Raw genomic sequence first — 15,074 nt, 5'->3', positions numbered from 1 at the left:
GAGCTGTGCATGGCCCTCTGGGGTCTGTGCCTCTGAAGGAGGAAGGACCTGGTGGGCACAGTCCCTCTAGGTAAGCAGCCATGCTAGTATTTGGGAGGCTCCTGGAGGCGGGGAAGGGTCGGGAACAGCAGGTGGTACATCCGGAGCCTCCTGGAGGGGCTGCACGTCCACGTGTCTTTCAGGAGCGAGCACCCTACTTGTCCTCTCCCTTCATTCTGAGGCAGTGTCCTGGGCTTCTGCCCACCCCAGGCCAGCCCCCAGCTCTTGCCCTGGGTGGAAGAGGCAGCAGAATGCACCTGAGGCCCCTGGAAGAAATCAGTCTCTGGAAGACCTTTCTAATGGTCCAGGCTGTACACAGTGGAAGAGCAGGTTGCCTGCGGAGGGGTGAGCTTCCTGTTCCGGAGAAGCAGAAGTGAGGCTGAGATTGGTCAAGGGGATTTAGTAGCTAGCTGCACGTGGTGCTTGGAAAGGGTCCTTTATGAGCCGAGGTCCTGTGATGCTTAAGGCAGCGTTAAGGGCTTTGGCATTTGTTCTACTGCCAATTCCCGAGTCAGTACACACCTCCCAGGACTGATAGCCCTTCAAGCCATCGTTTCATCTTTTCCTCACAGGGCCCTGTAGGCTTGGGAGCTCCTTGTTTCCAGTCTGTGGATGAGGCGGCCCAGCAGAGGGTTGCAGGGCTTCAGTCCCAGCTCTGCCGAGAGCGTGGCTGTACAAGTGGCTGTCATTGCTTCCGCACCTCAGTTTTTAAATCTTTAAAGTGGGCATAGTAATGGGGTTGTTGTGATGATTAGATGTAGGTGGTGAAAAGCACGTAGCACAGCCTGGCAGAGAAGAAGCATTATTGTTATTTGTGTAGTTTATCTGGTAGTCACCAGCACGTGGCTGAGTCGGGGCCAGCTCTCCCGTGTTCTGAAGCCAAATCCATGGCTCTGCTCACTGCCCCGTGACACCTCTGTAAAGTGGGCCTGGCCCCTGCATGTCTCCCTGAGCCTATACTGTTTGCTGCAAGGCAGGCTCACATCTTCCTCCTGGCCCTGGGGCTCAGCCCGAATCCGGCAGGGGGTTGTGGTCGTCACAAGAGTGCTGGCTGCCTAAGGGCCCTCTGCGGCGGCCTTGCCCCGCCTCCCCGGCGCCAGGCCTCGCTGGTTGCCCGCCAGCCTGGTGCTGCACGCTCCTGTCATTGCCCACACCCTCCCTGGACACTCTTAGACTCCAAGCCCCTCTGTGGTTAACCATGCAGAAGAGGTGGCTTCAAGGCGCGCGGGTTTGAGAGACGGTCTCTGGCTGAAGAGCCCACCTCAGCCTGCAGTTGGCTCCCAGTCTGTGGCCCTGGCCCTCCAGCCTCCTGTTCGCCCCCTTCCTCTCACCCGAGGCGTGAGGTAGAGTACAGACCCCAGAGGCTCACAAATCCAGGTTTAAACCCCAGCTGGGTCATTTGTTGACTGATTTTGGGCAAATCTTTTTCCCGTCAGACCTTCACTCTTCCGTGGAGTGGGAATAATACCAGCCTCATGGCCCTGATCTAAGGACCAAACCAGAGACTGTGTGTAAAGCATGCTATGTGCTCAGTAAAGAACAGCTAATGCTGGCTGTTCCTTTGCTGTCAGAATTCCACCAACCTACTTCTTTTAGATTCTCCTACAAGGACAGAGCTTAAGCTATAGCCAGGTTCATTTTGCTTTTCATTCATTCATTTCTTCAATCCTTCACTGATTTATGCAGCACCCAGTTTGTGCCAGCTGGTGCATGGAATGTAGGGGGTTGTGAAGGTCGTTAAGACACAGTTTCCATTTTCAAAAGGCACTCTGAGTCCAGGAGGAGAAATGGACGTGTGGCCGTAATCATACCCAGTGTGGCGCGGGTGGCGGAGGAGGGAAATCCCAAGGCATTATAGCAGTAGCTCTAATGGAGCCGTTAATCCCCAGAGGTGGGGCAGGAAGGCTTCCCAGAGGAGGTGCTGTTTGAACTGGGTATTAGAGGATGTATGGGAGCCCATCAAGTGGGGAAGGGAGGCGAGGCATTCATTCCTGAAAAGAAAATTGCACTAGAAGGAGGGGCGTTGCGGCAGCACTGGCTTGTTTGTGACAGGAGATGAACCAAGTGAAAGACCTGGGCTGCCTGGTCCAGGTGCCCTTGTGACCCACCCCACTGCCTCAGTGGGTTATACTGGGCTGGGACTCCTGGGAGTTTCCGAGTTCTGTGTAGACTCTTCCCTCAGACAGAATGGTGGCTTCCTTCTGAGGGTAGAAACGGGAGAAGCATTTCCCCTGCTCCCCAGCCCCACATCCTGACACCTAGATTAGGCAACGTGATCCGGGGGTGGGAGACAGCCCAGACCTAGGGCCAGGCCTTTCAGGAACGTTCCTTCCCCCTCCACATGCAGACCCAGCCTTGCCCCCCAGCCTGCCCGCAGTTTCTTCTCCCTCAGAGTGTCGAAGGTGGCTGGCGTTCACCAGTCACATCTGTTACTGAGTTTGTTTCCCTTCACCCACCTGAGACCTGAGGGGCAGGTGCCAGAGATGTTAGTGGCTTGCTAAACGTTCATGTGCTTTTGAGAGAACCATCTTGAAGCCCCTGAAGATGCGTTTAAAGTTGTGACTGTCCCTCTGTGCTGGCTTGTCATCGTAGTCCCATCACTTGGTTCCCACCCTCCCTCCACCTTTTGTAAACAAATGTATGATTTTTCTCTCGTCAGGTTCTTCTCACAGACTAACCCTCTCGCTTATATTCTGTCTGTTTGTTTTCCCTCCCTCCTTCTCTCTCCGGTTCCCCTTCTCCTTCTCATAGACTGACCCTTGGTTATCGTTGCAGAATTACGGCAGCGGCATGAGACCACCACCCAACTCCCTTGGCCCCGCCATGCCCGGGATTAACATGTAAGGCAGAAACGACCCACCAGTGGCTCAGAGCCCCTGGCTTTTCCCCACCCTCTGCTGCCCTCCTGGAAGACTCGTGACCTGAGCAGTTACTGGCACTCTCTGGACCTTAGTCGCCTCATCCGTAAAGTGAGGATGTTGACAATACTGGTGACAAGACCTCACCCCACGTAGCGCTTTACGTGCCCGGCACGGTTCTAACCATGTTCTGTGGATTAGCTCACCTAATCCTTATGAGAACCCTGTGAGGCGGTTATTATCATCCCCCATTTACAGATGAGGTAACTGAGGCACAGAGAGGTGAAGTCACTTGCCCATGCTCACACAGCATGCAGTGGAAGGGCCAAGATTTGAACCCCTGTACAGCTGACCACTGTTCTGGTGTTTTAGTGTTTCTTAACCCCTTTGCGGTGATAGTCCCCCCGTGAGAATCTTGGGACTCCTTTCTGGGAAAATATACATGCAGAAGATATTTGATCTACTTGACAAATTTCCCATATTGTTTATAGCAGTTTGTAGATGTCTACCCATGAAACTAGCCATTACTTCCCTAGAAGCATATGGTCTCTAGGCCCTGGGCATACATAAAGGACTTCCTGTTAGTGACTGCAGCCCTCATGTTCTGCCCCTGCTGGCACCGCCCCCTTGGAACTGACAGCACCTTTTTCATTGTCTCCATCTCTGTCTCCCTCTGTCAGGGGCCCGGGAGCTGGCAGACCCTGGCCCACTCCTAACAGTGCTAACTCAGTGAGTACCAGGTCGGGTAGGTGGTGGTTGCCAGGGAGGGGGATCTGGGGTACAGGGTTCCTGTGCCCAGGTTGGAGGTGTCACAGGGAGGGGAGATGCAGCAGGATTCCACCTGACGCCTCCAAGGAGAAGCCCACCTGTGGCCCCCGCCCAGCCTCGCCCATTGCTCTGCAGACACTGAGGTGTGAGCTGAGAGCCTGGCTCAGAGAGCACTGTTCACGTAGAGGTTCCTGCGGGGCCAGCGTCAGGAGGAGGAGCTGGGAAGGGCCTCAGTGCAGATTGTCCAGGGGAGAAGAACGGAGTGGGGGGGGTGCAAAGTTCTCACTTGCCTGCCCTTCTGAAGTGGAGGCTCGTGCAAGGCTCTCGGGATCAGTTCAGTGTGGGAGCTGGACTTTGCTCACATCCCCAGCCCTGCTAGGGTCAGTAGCTCGGTGACTCAGTGGGTCCCACAGCCCGTCCCATCAAGAGTAAGGTCATGTCCCCAAGTGGGTTTGGAAGCCAAAAAGTGCTGCCTGTCGGAGGAAGTGACTCTGACACACACGCCCCCCCCCCACCTTATTTCTAGATTCCATACTCCTCCTCATCACCCGGTACCTATGTGGTAAGTGTGTGTGGGTTTGGGGTGTTGCTTGTCTGTCCACTTGTAACTGAGTGTGCAAGAGAACTATTCAGGGATCCCTGTCTCTTTCCCTTTCAAAGCAAATTCTGAGCACAGATTCTAACTGTGCTAGAACTTGCTGTCAATATTCAAGTATTTGTACCTTCTGGTGACTCAGAAGTCCCCAAACAGGACCCAGGGTTGGGATCCCCATCTTGGGGGCTTAACAGTGGGCTGGTTGGCTTTTACCACAGGCCTCTGGTTTTGTTATGTGTGTGAGTATACATATGTACACACACACACACACACACACACACATATCAAACCTGCCTTGGTTTAGAGAAAGAAAGGGGACTCCCCCTCTGTGCCCTGGTGAGCGCTTGCTGCTGATGTGGCTAGAACTTGGTGGCCTCCCCTACATGTTTCATCACCGTGGGTTTCTAATGTCAGTTTTTATGTCATCTCCAGGGACCCCCTGGTGGTGGTGGCCCCCCAGGAACACCCATCATGCCGAGTCCTGCAGGTAAGAGGGCTTGGGGAGGGCATAGAGGGCCCCAGGTGCAGAGCCAAAGCTCACCAGCCTCTCTTCCTGAGCAGTGCGATCTCCACTGGGCATCTTGGCGTCAGGGATTTAGGAGGCAAGAGGCCCCTGGTGCGACCAGTCCAGTTCGTCAGGTGGCCTCAGCCAAGTCACTCCTCAGCTCTGAGGAAAGGGCAGGCAGAGCAGGGAGATCTGGGAACGAAGGGTCTCACTGATCAGAGAACCCTGTCCTGGTTGTGTGTTTCTCTAGGTGACTGAGAGGGGCTTTGGGGTCCAGGCAGCCTGGGACCAGGGCTCGACGCATGGTGCCTCTTGGCTTCTGGTCCTCTCTGTAGGAGATCCGTTCTCCATTTTTCTTTAACTAAAGGAGGACACACACACACACACACACACACACACACACACACGTGGGCGTATGCACGCATGCACACACACAGCCTCACAATTGTGTTTCTTTCCCAGCTATGAATAGCTTACCACCAGCAAGAAGAAATTCAACATACAATCCTTACCCACCCCAAAAATAAAAAGAGAGGTGGTGGGATTTCTGCCTGAGAAATATGGAGCCTGCTCCTGATATAAAACATGTTGGCTGATTTCCTAAGGAGACGTTTCTGGCTAATTGGCGAGACGGAGGGGTCCCTCTCTCCCACCCGCTCCTCAGCTCCCCATAACAGGGAAGCTGCTCAGCTGCAGGGGTGGAGCTGGCGGCGACTGTGATATTCCGGCTCCCGCTCCAACTCCTTCTTTCTGCTGCTGCATTTTTATGAGCTGCATGACCTACATTCAGACTGGGTCACATGAAACCACTCCATATGTTAATGTATCTCCAGCCCTGTCCCTGCCTCTCCCTCTTGCCCCATCAGCTTGGCAGGGTGGCCCCCAGGTAATTTGTGGCATCTCTCTTTCCCCGATTTGATTAAAACTGCGGGGCGGGGTTGGGGACAGCACAGGCGGTGATGTGGCTGCCCCCGCCACGTCCCAGCCAGTGTCCGGGGACCAGATTTGGTTCGAGGTGGGAAGCTGAGGATGCAAACCTCTCAGCCCCCTTTGCCATGTCCATACTACTGTCCGGAAAATTCTTTGTTTTAGGGTTGAGTGGTTTTCACAGTTGAATTTTCTGTGATTAAAAACTTTGTGAATCTTCATTAAATACAAATTAGCCAGAAAATGGTGGTACTTAGAGGAAATTTTAGGTGATAAAATACAAAAGAATGAGTTCAAGTGCCACGAGTTTGTTTTAATTAAGAAATGAATTAATCACCCCGACTTGCGGGTTTCCACTATTCTACAGATTCAACAAATTCCAGTGACAACATCTACACAATGATTAATCCGGTGCCGCCTGGAGGCAGCCGGTCCAACGTAAGTCTGCTTTCTAATAATTTACATATCAGATACCATAACAAATCATAATTAACTTCATCAGCTGAGGGGAAAGCAAGTTTAATTGATTTCAGCCATTTGTTACCAAAGATGAATAAAATAAACCGTCAGAAAAGTGATTAACTCTTGGGCGACTCAGTTCCTATCTCATAGCTGCCAGGAGCTGGGGGAGAGGAGGGTGGAGTGATTCCCATGCCTCTGCTCAGAGTGGGCAGCAGGCCCCACTGTGGGGACCCCCGCCGCTCTGTGGGGTGCTGGTGAGGGGAGGCACCAGGCTGCAGGTGGGGTCTGGGCCAGTCCCTGCTCAGGGGGCTGGCTGTGCCACCCTGGGCAGTCCCTCATGGTCTCAGGTCTGTTTCCGTGACTACGGGCCTAAGGGTTGAGGCCACAGCAGGAGCATGGCCCACTTGGGGACCTGCCTGCCCCGTGCCTCCAGAGCCGCTGGGAGCCCTGTGACTCCCGCACCTTGCAGCCTCTTGAACCTTTCGTCGGGCCATTGCCTCGTCTAAAAGTCACTCCCTCCGTTCCTGGCCTCAAAGTCCCATCCTTCAGTGATGTCGCGTCTCACATTCTACTTTGCTGACCCTACTCGCCCACTCCCTGTGCTTCTGTCCCGTATTGCGTGGAACACGACTGTGCAGCTGCAGCCTGTCTCACTCCCAGGTGGGAACTCGCTGAGGGCAGGGCTGGTGTGTCTCGCCTCCACAGACAACCCTTCTGCACCAGGCAGGCAGATGAATCCAACCAGCCTTGCCCTCAGGGAGCTCAACTAAATCAACAATCTGGATTGCAGAGCCAGAGGATGGGTTTGGGGCCCCAAAGTTATCTGTTGCTTTTTGGGGTGCTCTGTTTGGTTTTGTTGGTTCCATTCCTGATGTGACATTAAACCACCCCATGCACTAAACCCCGATCATGAGTGGCCCCATGCTGGACACTGCACTTGTTTAACCTGCTTGCAGCCTATGGGATGCGGGTCTTTGGTCTGCCTCCTGGGGTGCTGAGAGGGGCCATACGAGGGTCATGTAACTGAGGGACGTGGGAACCACACGCCACCCCTGATGCTCCACCACCTTTCTCCACCCCCGCTTCTGTGCATCCAGCACCTCCCACCACCCCCACCTCATCACCCCTGGCTCTCATTAGGGTGACCAGCCATCCAGGTTTTAGCTCTAAAAGCCCTATGTCCCAGGAGACAGTGTCCCAGGACCCAAGAAAGTCCTACTTTTTGGCAATGGATGCAGAAAGTTGAGCGGAAAAGTGTAAGCCTCATGCTGGTGCCCAAAAGGAAGAGACGGCATACTGTGTTTAGTATCAGGTAGCAGTGGCATAGATGTCCCTCCTTCATGGTCGCTGTTGCCATATTTCAACTGACCACGGATGCTGGCGGTCGTGACCTGTGGCTTTCAGTGATGGATCATCCACGTTGCATCACTCCCAGGGGTGCGACCCAAGTGCGTGGCAGTCACGGACTCTGATGGAGTCCACATATGATTGTGCCTGCAGATTACCTGTCATGCTCCGTGTCGAGATAGTGCAGGTTGCATTTCTTACGTTGAGTATTGTGGCCGTGTTTTCTACAAGTTCAGATAATGAAAATGAGAACGATGACAGCCTCAGCACCAGCATGACCTACTAATCACTAGAAAAAAAGACTAAAGGACAGTGCTATTTTAACGACAGGTGGGAGGACACATACAACTGGATTAGGGAGGTAAATACCCACGATGGAAGGTACTGCACAGTATGCAGAAGCAAGAGAAGGGGAGATGACCGTGGAGAAGGGTGTGTGAAAACACACTGGAGAGAGACTGAATTACACAAGTCTGGGAGGAGGCAGGCATATCCTTCTCAATCAAAAGTTGTTCATCCTCCAAAGAGAGAGCAATGCTCAGTCAAAAATAGCAGCCGCTGCCTTCACTTGGACGACATATGCCATCACCATTGCGGTCCCGCAGTTGCTCCATGAATTGAGAAGGTTACAGTTCCTGATTCAGAGGCTGTAGCTCAGTCCTTTGGGTGAACAGAAAGGGAATTTTATGTCAAGTGTGTTGGTCTTTCACAGGATAGAGCTGATTCTGTCAGATCTTACCAATAGTCGGGTGAGGTGAGCTTCCTACAGAATTGTCAACTGGTGCATCAAATCCTGGCAACAGAAAACAGGTCCCTCAGGTCTTAGGTACTTTGACTTGAAAACTGGAGTTTCCAATCGTCATCTTGATTTCTGTGAAGAAAACATAAATCAAAGATCATTCTCTTGTCCAAATACAAACTTAGACATTGCTCATTTATCTGCATGTTTGGCAGATAGTACACAGTTAATTTGGTACATTTTGTTTAGTCTATAAACATCTTACCTGCTAAATATCCCACACTGCTGATACCAAGGGGTATGATTTGCTTACCTATGATATCAGGCTTTCATAGTGAAAGATTTGGGTGACTTACGAATTTCCTCAAAAGCACTTAATGAGATATTTGACTTCATGGAAATAGAGCCTCAGACACGAGCCCACAAGACGGCTAGCATTGCTGGCCATGGGAAAGATGTTAAAATGTCAGCCTACTATGACGTCCTTCTCTAATTTGGAAATGTGTTGAGATGAGAATAGAGAAAAGAATTACACTAAAATAAAAATGTATATACTGTTTCTCCAGAACTATTTGATGATCTTTAAAGAAGCCACGAGGAGTCTAGATGAGGATGAGCAGGCTGCACCTGAGTTGTTCATAGGTGTGCGGGTTAGGGGAGAGCATTATGACAAAACTTCACACAGCCAAAGGAATGCCTCCATTTTTTGGAAATGAGACTGCTTGAGAACTCCAAAAAAAAACACAGAACTTCACCAGGAAGGGCACCCACATTAAACAGGACTTTCTTAATTTCTTTATTAAAAATGTAACTTCTTTAGAATCCATCTTGGATCTCACAAATTCAGATTACCTTTGTGCTTTAAAGCCGTTTTCCCTGAGTAGAAGTTTGATTGTTAATACTATCCAGTGTGCTTTTGGAAGGTTCAAGAATGATGGATTCTTGATAACCCTTCTGGTACAGATGCAAAGGACCTGACTGGTTGGCGGCTGGTCTACCAAAACCAGCCTGTAGATACAAAGTGGGTGTACACCTTTGGAGAGCTGGAAGCGAATTCCTGTAGGTCCACCTGTGTGAGCAAGTAAAAATCCTAAGTACTCCTCATGCAGACATTTTGTGGCGAGAATAGTTAGTTTGGTGTTAACCACCTTGGACTGACACGAGGGCTTGATAAGAGCAGAGTGGCAAGTCGAAGTGAATTTTACATTTGACGCTCTTCAGTTTTACCACCGAAGGATGTCCTAGAAGCTGCAGGCAGTTCAGAGAAGTATTTGTGGAAAAGCAAGCACAAGTTGCCTCATTGCACCCCTGAAAGCAAATGGGTCACCAGAAGCTCTACTGGAGTTCTCCAAGAAAATCCGGCCAAGGTTCTTGCTGTTCCCATGGCTTCTCAAACTGGCATGATCTGAACCAGAAATGTGGCCTCAATATGTGCCACCTGTGTTCCTGCCAGTATGCAAAGTGTGTAGGCTTAATCAATTGGACTAAATGATCTTCCTTGCATGGATTAGCAAATACCTACCCGATGAAAGAAACAGTGCTAACTCTTTGTATGTAAAACTTTCTTAACCTTAAAAAAAAAGGAAGCAGAGCAAAAATACCCTGTTGTAATATTGGACAGAAAGAAATACGTCATTTTTAAAAATTAAATATAGATAGTACCTGTTTAATTAGCCCAATTATTTTTAGGTTCTCTGTTTTAAAAATCTTACATTTATATATTTTGAGAATACACAGTACTATACCCTTACAAAATTTAAATATCCAATAAAGAATTGAAACAAATTACTGTATCAGAGGACAAACAATAAAAATGCTGTATTTTTCCCACACGTGTCATTTAACTCGTCCTTCTCATTGCCACTGCCAACTAGTCCTGTTGTTTTGTTTAGTAGCATTTATAGGAGTAACAGAAAAGTAAATAATACAGAATAAACAAATGGTACTAGGATGGCTGGATTATCTATATGCAAACGAGTGAAGTTGGATTGCTTCCTTACACCAACATACAAAAACTGAGTAACTCAAGACCTGAGTGTGGAAGCTGAAAATGTAAAACACCTAGAAGAAAACATAGGAAATCTTTGTGACCTGGATTCAGCAGTGCCTTCTTAGGTACAACACCAAAAGCACAATGACAAAAGAAAAAAGTAGATGCATTGTACTTCATCAAAATGTAAAGCTTTTGTAGTTTGTAGGATGCTGTCAACCCAGAGAATGAAGAAAATATTTACAAGTCATGTATCTGATAAGGGACTTGAATCTAAAGTATGTAAAGAACTCTTAAAACTCAATTTGAAAAAAAAAAAAAACCAGTTAAAAACTGGGCGAAGGATCTGAATAGACATTTCTCCAAAGGTGAAATAGCCAATAAGCACCTGAAAAGATGCTCAATAGCATTAGGTATCAGGGAAATTGGAATGAAAACCACAAGGAGGTACCACTTCACACCTACTAGGATGGCTGTAATCAAAAAGTTAAGGGGCGGCCCGTTCGCTCAATTGGGATAGCACGAGATGCTCTTAACACCAGGGTGTCCGGTTCGATCCCCACTTGGGCCAGTGTGAGCTTCGTCCTCCACAACTAGATTGAAACAACTATTTGACTTGGAGCTGATGGATCCTGGAAAAACACACTTAAAAAGTAAATTAAAAAAAAAAAGTCAAATAATGTCCCGTGTTGGTGAGGATGGGAAGAAGTTAGAACCCTCTTACATTGCTAGAGGGAATATAAAATGATGCAGCTCCTTTGGCAAACGGACTGGCAGCTCTTTGAAAGGTTAAACAGTTACCATATGACCCTGCAATTCCACTCCTACAGTGTTTCCCCGAAAATAAGACCTAGCCGGACCATCAACTCTAATGCGTCTTTTGGAGCAAAAATTAATGTAAGACCCAGTATTATATTATTCCCGGTATTATAGTAAAATAAGACTGGGTCTTATATTAATTTTTGCTCCAAAAGACACATTAGAGCTGATGGTCTGGCTAGGTCTTATTTTGGGGGGAACAGGGTAGGCATCTGCCCCAGAGAAATGAAAATATATGTCTCCATAATTGTACACAAATGTTCGTAGCAACATTATTTATAGTAGTCAAGAAGTGGAAACAACCTAAATGTCCACCGTTCTGCCTTGAGTGTGTGTGAGGGAGGAGTCCCACCAGATTAGAAGCTCCCTGAGGGCAGGACTGGTGCAGCTGGGCCTGAGAGCCCGTGAGAGGGGCACCGGGCTGCAGGGCACTCAGCCATCGTGCTCTGTGCTTCTTTCTTAGTTCCCGATGGGTCCAGGCTCGGACGGCCCCATGGGCGGCATGGGCGGCATGGAGCCACACCACATGAACGGATCATTAGGTAAGTTAGCCCTGCGCCCGAGTCCTGCTGCCGCTGCCTGGCAGACTTCCCCAGTTCCTGGCTCAGCTCGGTCTGGTCCACAGGAAGAGCCCGAGAGGAAGATACCACCAGGATAGAAAATTATCTGCACAGAAATACTGTAGGATTTGGGTGGAAGGGTTTGGAGGCCCCCCGCCCCACCGAAGAGTGGGCAAGAAACTGAATAGAATTCTTTTTTCCTTCCAGGGTCAGGTGACATAGATGGACTTCCAAAAGTAAGTGTGTATTTGATGTCTCCTCCCTGACAGCACCCACCCCGCCCCACCTCTGAGGATCCCCCAGAAGGCCTTTCTTTCCCATCTGGCTGGGCAGGTTGTTAGGGTCCAGGGCTTACCTCCTCTCCTCTCCCTGCAGAATTCTCCTAACAACATAAGTGGCATTAGCAATCCTCCAGGCACCCCTCGAGACGATGGCGAGCTAGGAGGGAACTTTCTCCACTCCTTCCAGAATGACAATGTAAGTGTGCCTGCTGCCACCCTCATTTCATTCGTGGACCATCTGATCCCCTGAGGTCTGGGGAACAAACTTCAGAACCTTTTGGCCCAGACCTGCCCACTGGGCTGGTGTCCCAGCACCATGTTGTGGGCCTTTCACCTGGGTTATTTCTCTACACCGTGCAGAACCCTCACCTTTCTGCTGCATGGCCCTGCCTGCTGGCAGATCCTTCTGGACACATCTAGGTGCTGGCACAATTCCTCAGGCACTAATTAAGCTGATGTGAATGGAAAAGCCCTGGACTGGGACACAGGAGACCTGGACTCTGGCCCACTGGGTCATTGTCCCCTGGGGTGCATTTCCATCTGCCCTGGGGAGGAAGGTTCACGCATGCAGTGATATCCTGGGGTCTCCACGGGAGGGGCTGGCCATCTACTTTTCCATATTGTGCTTCTATTTACAATTTCATTTGAAGAAACAGCATCATGGTTAAGCAGCTTTAGAGAAGCCCAGACAGGCTCCCACCCCGGGGCACCCTGTCCGTGCTCTGGCTCACCAGACCCCAGTTCTCTGCAGTCCTGTGCCTGCCTGCCTGCAGGAAAGCTGTCGGCCCCACCATGGGGGAAGAGCAGGGGCGCCTGCTTCTTCAGCTGAAAAGAAGGGGTGACTTGGAGAGGGAAAGGGACAGGGGGAGGTGAGTCTGCCTCCGGAGTTCCTGAGGGGCACAGCTAGGGGCTGAGAGGCAGCGCCTGACGTCCACCCCCTGCCCCACCCGGTGTCATCACACTCAGCCCAGCCAGGCCCTGACACTGGCCCCCCTAGCTCTTCCTGCAGTCAGACCTTCATAAGACTTCCACTCCCCCGCCCTCACAACACCCCTTCTGCGCTTCTCCCCTTCCAGTATTCTCCAAGCATGACGATGAGTGTGTGACCCCCCTCCTGTTCTCTGAGATGCTGAGAGAGCCGGCATTGCAGGCAGGAAGATGCCAGAAATTATGCAAGAAATGAGGTGTCATTACCCAGGAGCTGGGGGAGGGGCATCTCCCTGCTCCCCCTCCACCCCCCTCCAACCCTCCCCACATCTTTCCCAATTTTAGTTTCAGTCAATAAAAAGGCCGAACTTTTTATTCCATAAAACATGAAGGACAAAACTCAAAATAAAAATATGTTTCAAGTCAATGACCAGAAAAATCCCACCCCTTGCCCTTTCCCGAAAGGACCTTTTATGTACATGACACTTTTTTGTTGTTTTTTGTTTGGGGTTTTACTGTTGTTGGGATTTTTTTAATTTGTTTTCGGGGTGGGGGGGTGGGTTGGGGAAAAATTTTTAAAAATGGAAGCTTCTAGCAAGCCTTCACCCCAATCAAGTTCTTTGCTTTCTTCTTTAAAAAAAAAAAGAAAAAAGGACAAAAAAAAAAAAAAACAAGCCCTGCTGTCTGTCTGTACCCAAGCCCTTCCACCAGGAAAGCTAGTCTAGGTGTGAGATCTCACGCTGTCTTTGTAGCCATCTAAAAATAATAATAAACTGGGCAGTTTACAATCGGTGGTTTATTTCAAAAGGCCTTTTTGGAAAGAAAAAAGGAAGTCACCCTTTCCACTTGGGGTTTTTGGTTTGTGCTGATGGGCAAAGGAAGAGCGGGACCTGTTTGGTTTTTGCTTGGTTTCTTCTGGCGGAGGTGGCGACAGCAACTGCACAACTTGGACCCCAGAATCCCCCCACCCCCAATGTGGTCGGAGGGGCCAGACCACCTGAGCACGTTCAGGACTCCGCCATGACGGAGGCTCGCTGTGACCCAGTGGCACGCACCGTGTTCCCAGGACTGCCTCCCACTCTCTCCTGGACCTGCCCCCAGCCCCTCCAGCCCCCTCAGCCCACCCGTCTTCCCAGCGAGAATCCTGCCAGCGGGGTGGTGGCCTGGAGCGCAGTGGGGGAGGCCGCCCCCTACAGGATGGCTATGACCTGGGACATGGAAACACCTCTGCGTCCTCGTCCCCGCGGCCCATCGTTGCGTGTATGGGCGGGCGGGCAGCGTAGGGCTGAAGTTTGGGTTTTCTTTTGGTTTTTTCCTCTTGATTCTTCCTCCTTTGTTTCAAAGATGGGATATTGACCAGAATTGCTCTGCATATGCTTGGAACTGAATGGAAAGACTTTGGAATAGCTATGGGGGCAGGGGAGACACCAACCACCAAACTGACATGCTGTTTCCGGTCCTGTTTTTATTTTCAAAAACCGACACATGCGACAGTGGAGCCGGGTCCCCTCCCAGGAGGAGTGACTCACGGCCTCCCTCACCTCAGCATCCCCTATGGAAACCTCTGTGTCTTGCCCTGGAGACACCCGAATTCTTTGTACATTTACTCCCTCCTCCCCTGTAGCTGGTCTTTGTTTCTCCCCCCCTTTCTGATCCATGTATATCATATTATGTGAGATATCATCTGCCTGAAAAAAGACCTTGTGCGGATTATTGGGAACATTGTAGCTGTTTCTGTGTTTTTTCTTACCTTGTAGTCTGGTTCTGAATTAAGAGAGGAAAAAAAAAGTAATTATGATACATTGTAGTTTGTGTACGATATATGTTGATAACGTTTTATTAAAGGGACATCTTTTTTCCGCAGCCCTTCCTGACATGTTTCGGGGGAACGTGGGTTGGAGTTTATTATACTGATGACAAAATACAAGGCGATGGGTTGGGCACAGTTTTTGTTCCTGGAGCATACGAGATTTTGTTTCGTGTTTAAGGCCTCTGCTTTCTTTTCCTGAGCATGTTAATTGTGCATTTTCTGTGGAGAGTTGCAGGAAGTGGCCTTTGGGGACTGGGGACCAGAGTTGGGAGGGAAGACATCAGTCTCACTTCAGATACCCAGGGACATTCTAAAAGCCAGTTTCGGTTTCTTGTCTTGCAAACACATTTTGGTTTGCCAGCATGTCTTTGTTTTTCTGGAAGAAGAAGGAGGTTGCTGGTGGCCTGTGTTTCCGATGGAGAGCGTCAGTGAGGGTGGCTCTATGGG

The 15,074-nt window shown here is 50.1% G+C and overlaps 1 protein-coding gene across 4 annotated transcripts in view; it reads left to right on the top strand.

Moving 5' to 3' along the window:
* Positions 1–14,680, top strand: part of SSBP3 (single stranded DNA binding protein 3) — a 155,284-nt gene extending 140,604 nt beyond the window's left edge. For 2 of the 4 annotated variants that reach the window (XM_033113488.1, XM_033113490.1), the window contains 9 exons: positions 2,791–2,879; positions 3,578–3,626; positions 4,192–4,227; positions 4,693–4,747; positions 6,060–6,130; positions 11,513–11,591; positions 11,817–11,845; positions 11,985–12,086; positions 12,967–14,680. In XM_033113488.1, coding sequence (XP_032969379.1) covers positions 2,791–2,879; positions 3,578–3,626; positions 4,192–4,227; positions 4,693–4,747; positions 6,060–6,130; positions 11,513–11,591; positions 11,817–11,845; positions 11,985–12,086; positions 12,967–12,996 — 540 coding nt within the window. In that variant the 3' untranslated portion in view covers positions 12,997–14,680. The remainder of the gene's footprint in view (positions 1–2,790; positions 2,880–3,577; positions 3,627–4,191; positions 4,228–4,692; positions 4,748–6,059; positions 6,131–11,512; positions 11,592–11,816; positions 11,846–11,984; positions 12,087–12,966) is intronic. The other 2 variants (XM_033113491.1, XM_033113489.1) reach the window with 1 other exon arrangement.
* The last annotated feature ends 394 nt before the right edge of the window (positions 14,681–15,074 follow it).

The sequence above is a fragment of the Rhinolophus ferrumequinum genome, chromosome 9, assembly GCF_004115265.2.
Source record: "Rhinolophus ferrumequinum isolate MPI-CBG mRhiFer1 chromosome 9, mRhiFer1_v1.p, whole genome shotgun sequence".
In the NCBI taxonomy this organism is placed as follows: domain Eukaryota; kingdom Metazoa; phylum Chordata; class Mammalia; order Chiroptera; family Rhinolophidae; genus Rhinolophus; species Rhinolophus ferrumequinum.
This window is presented reverse-complemented; position numbering and strand designations above follow the sequence as displayed.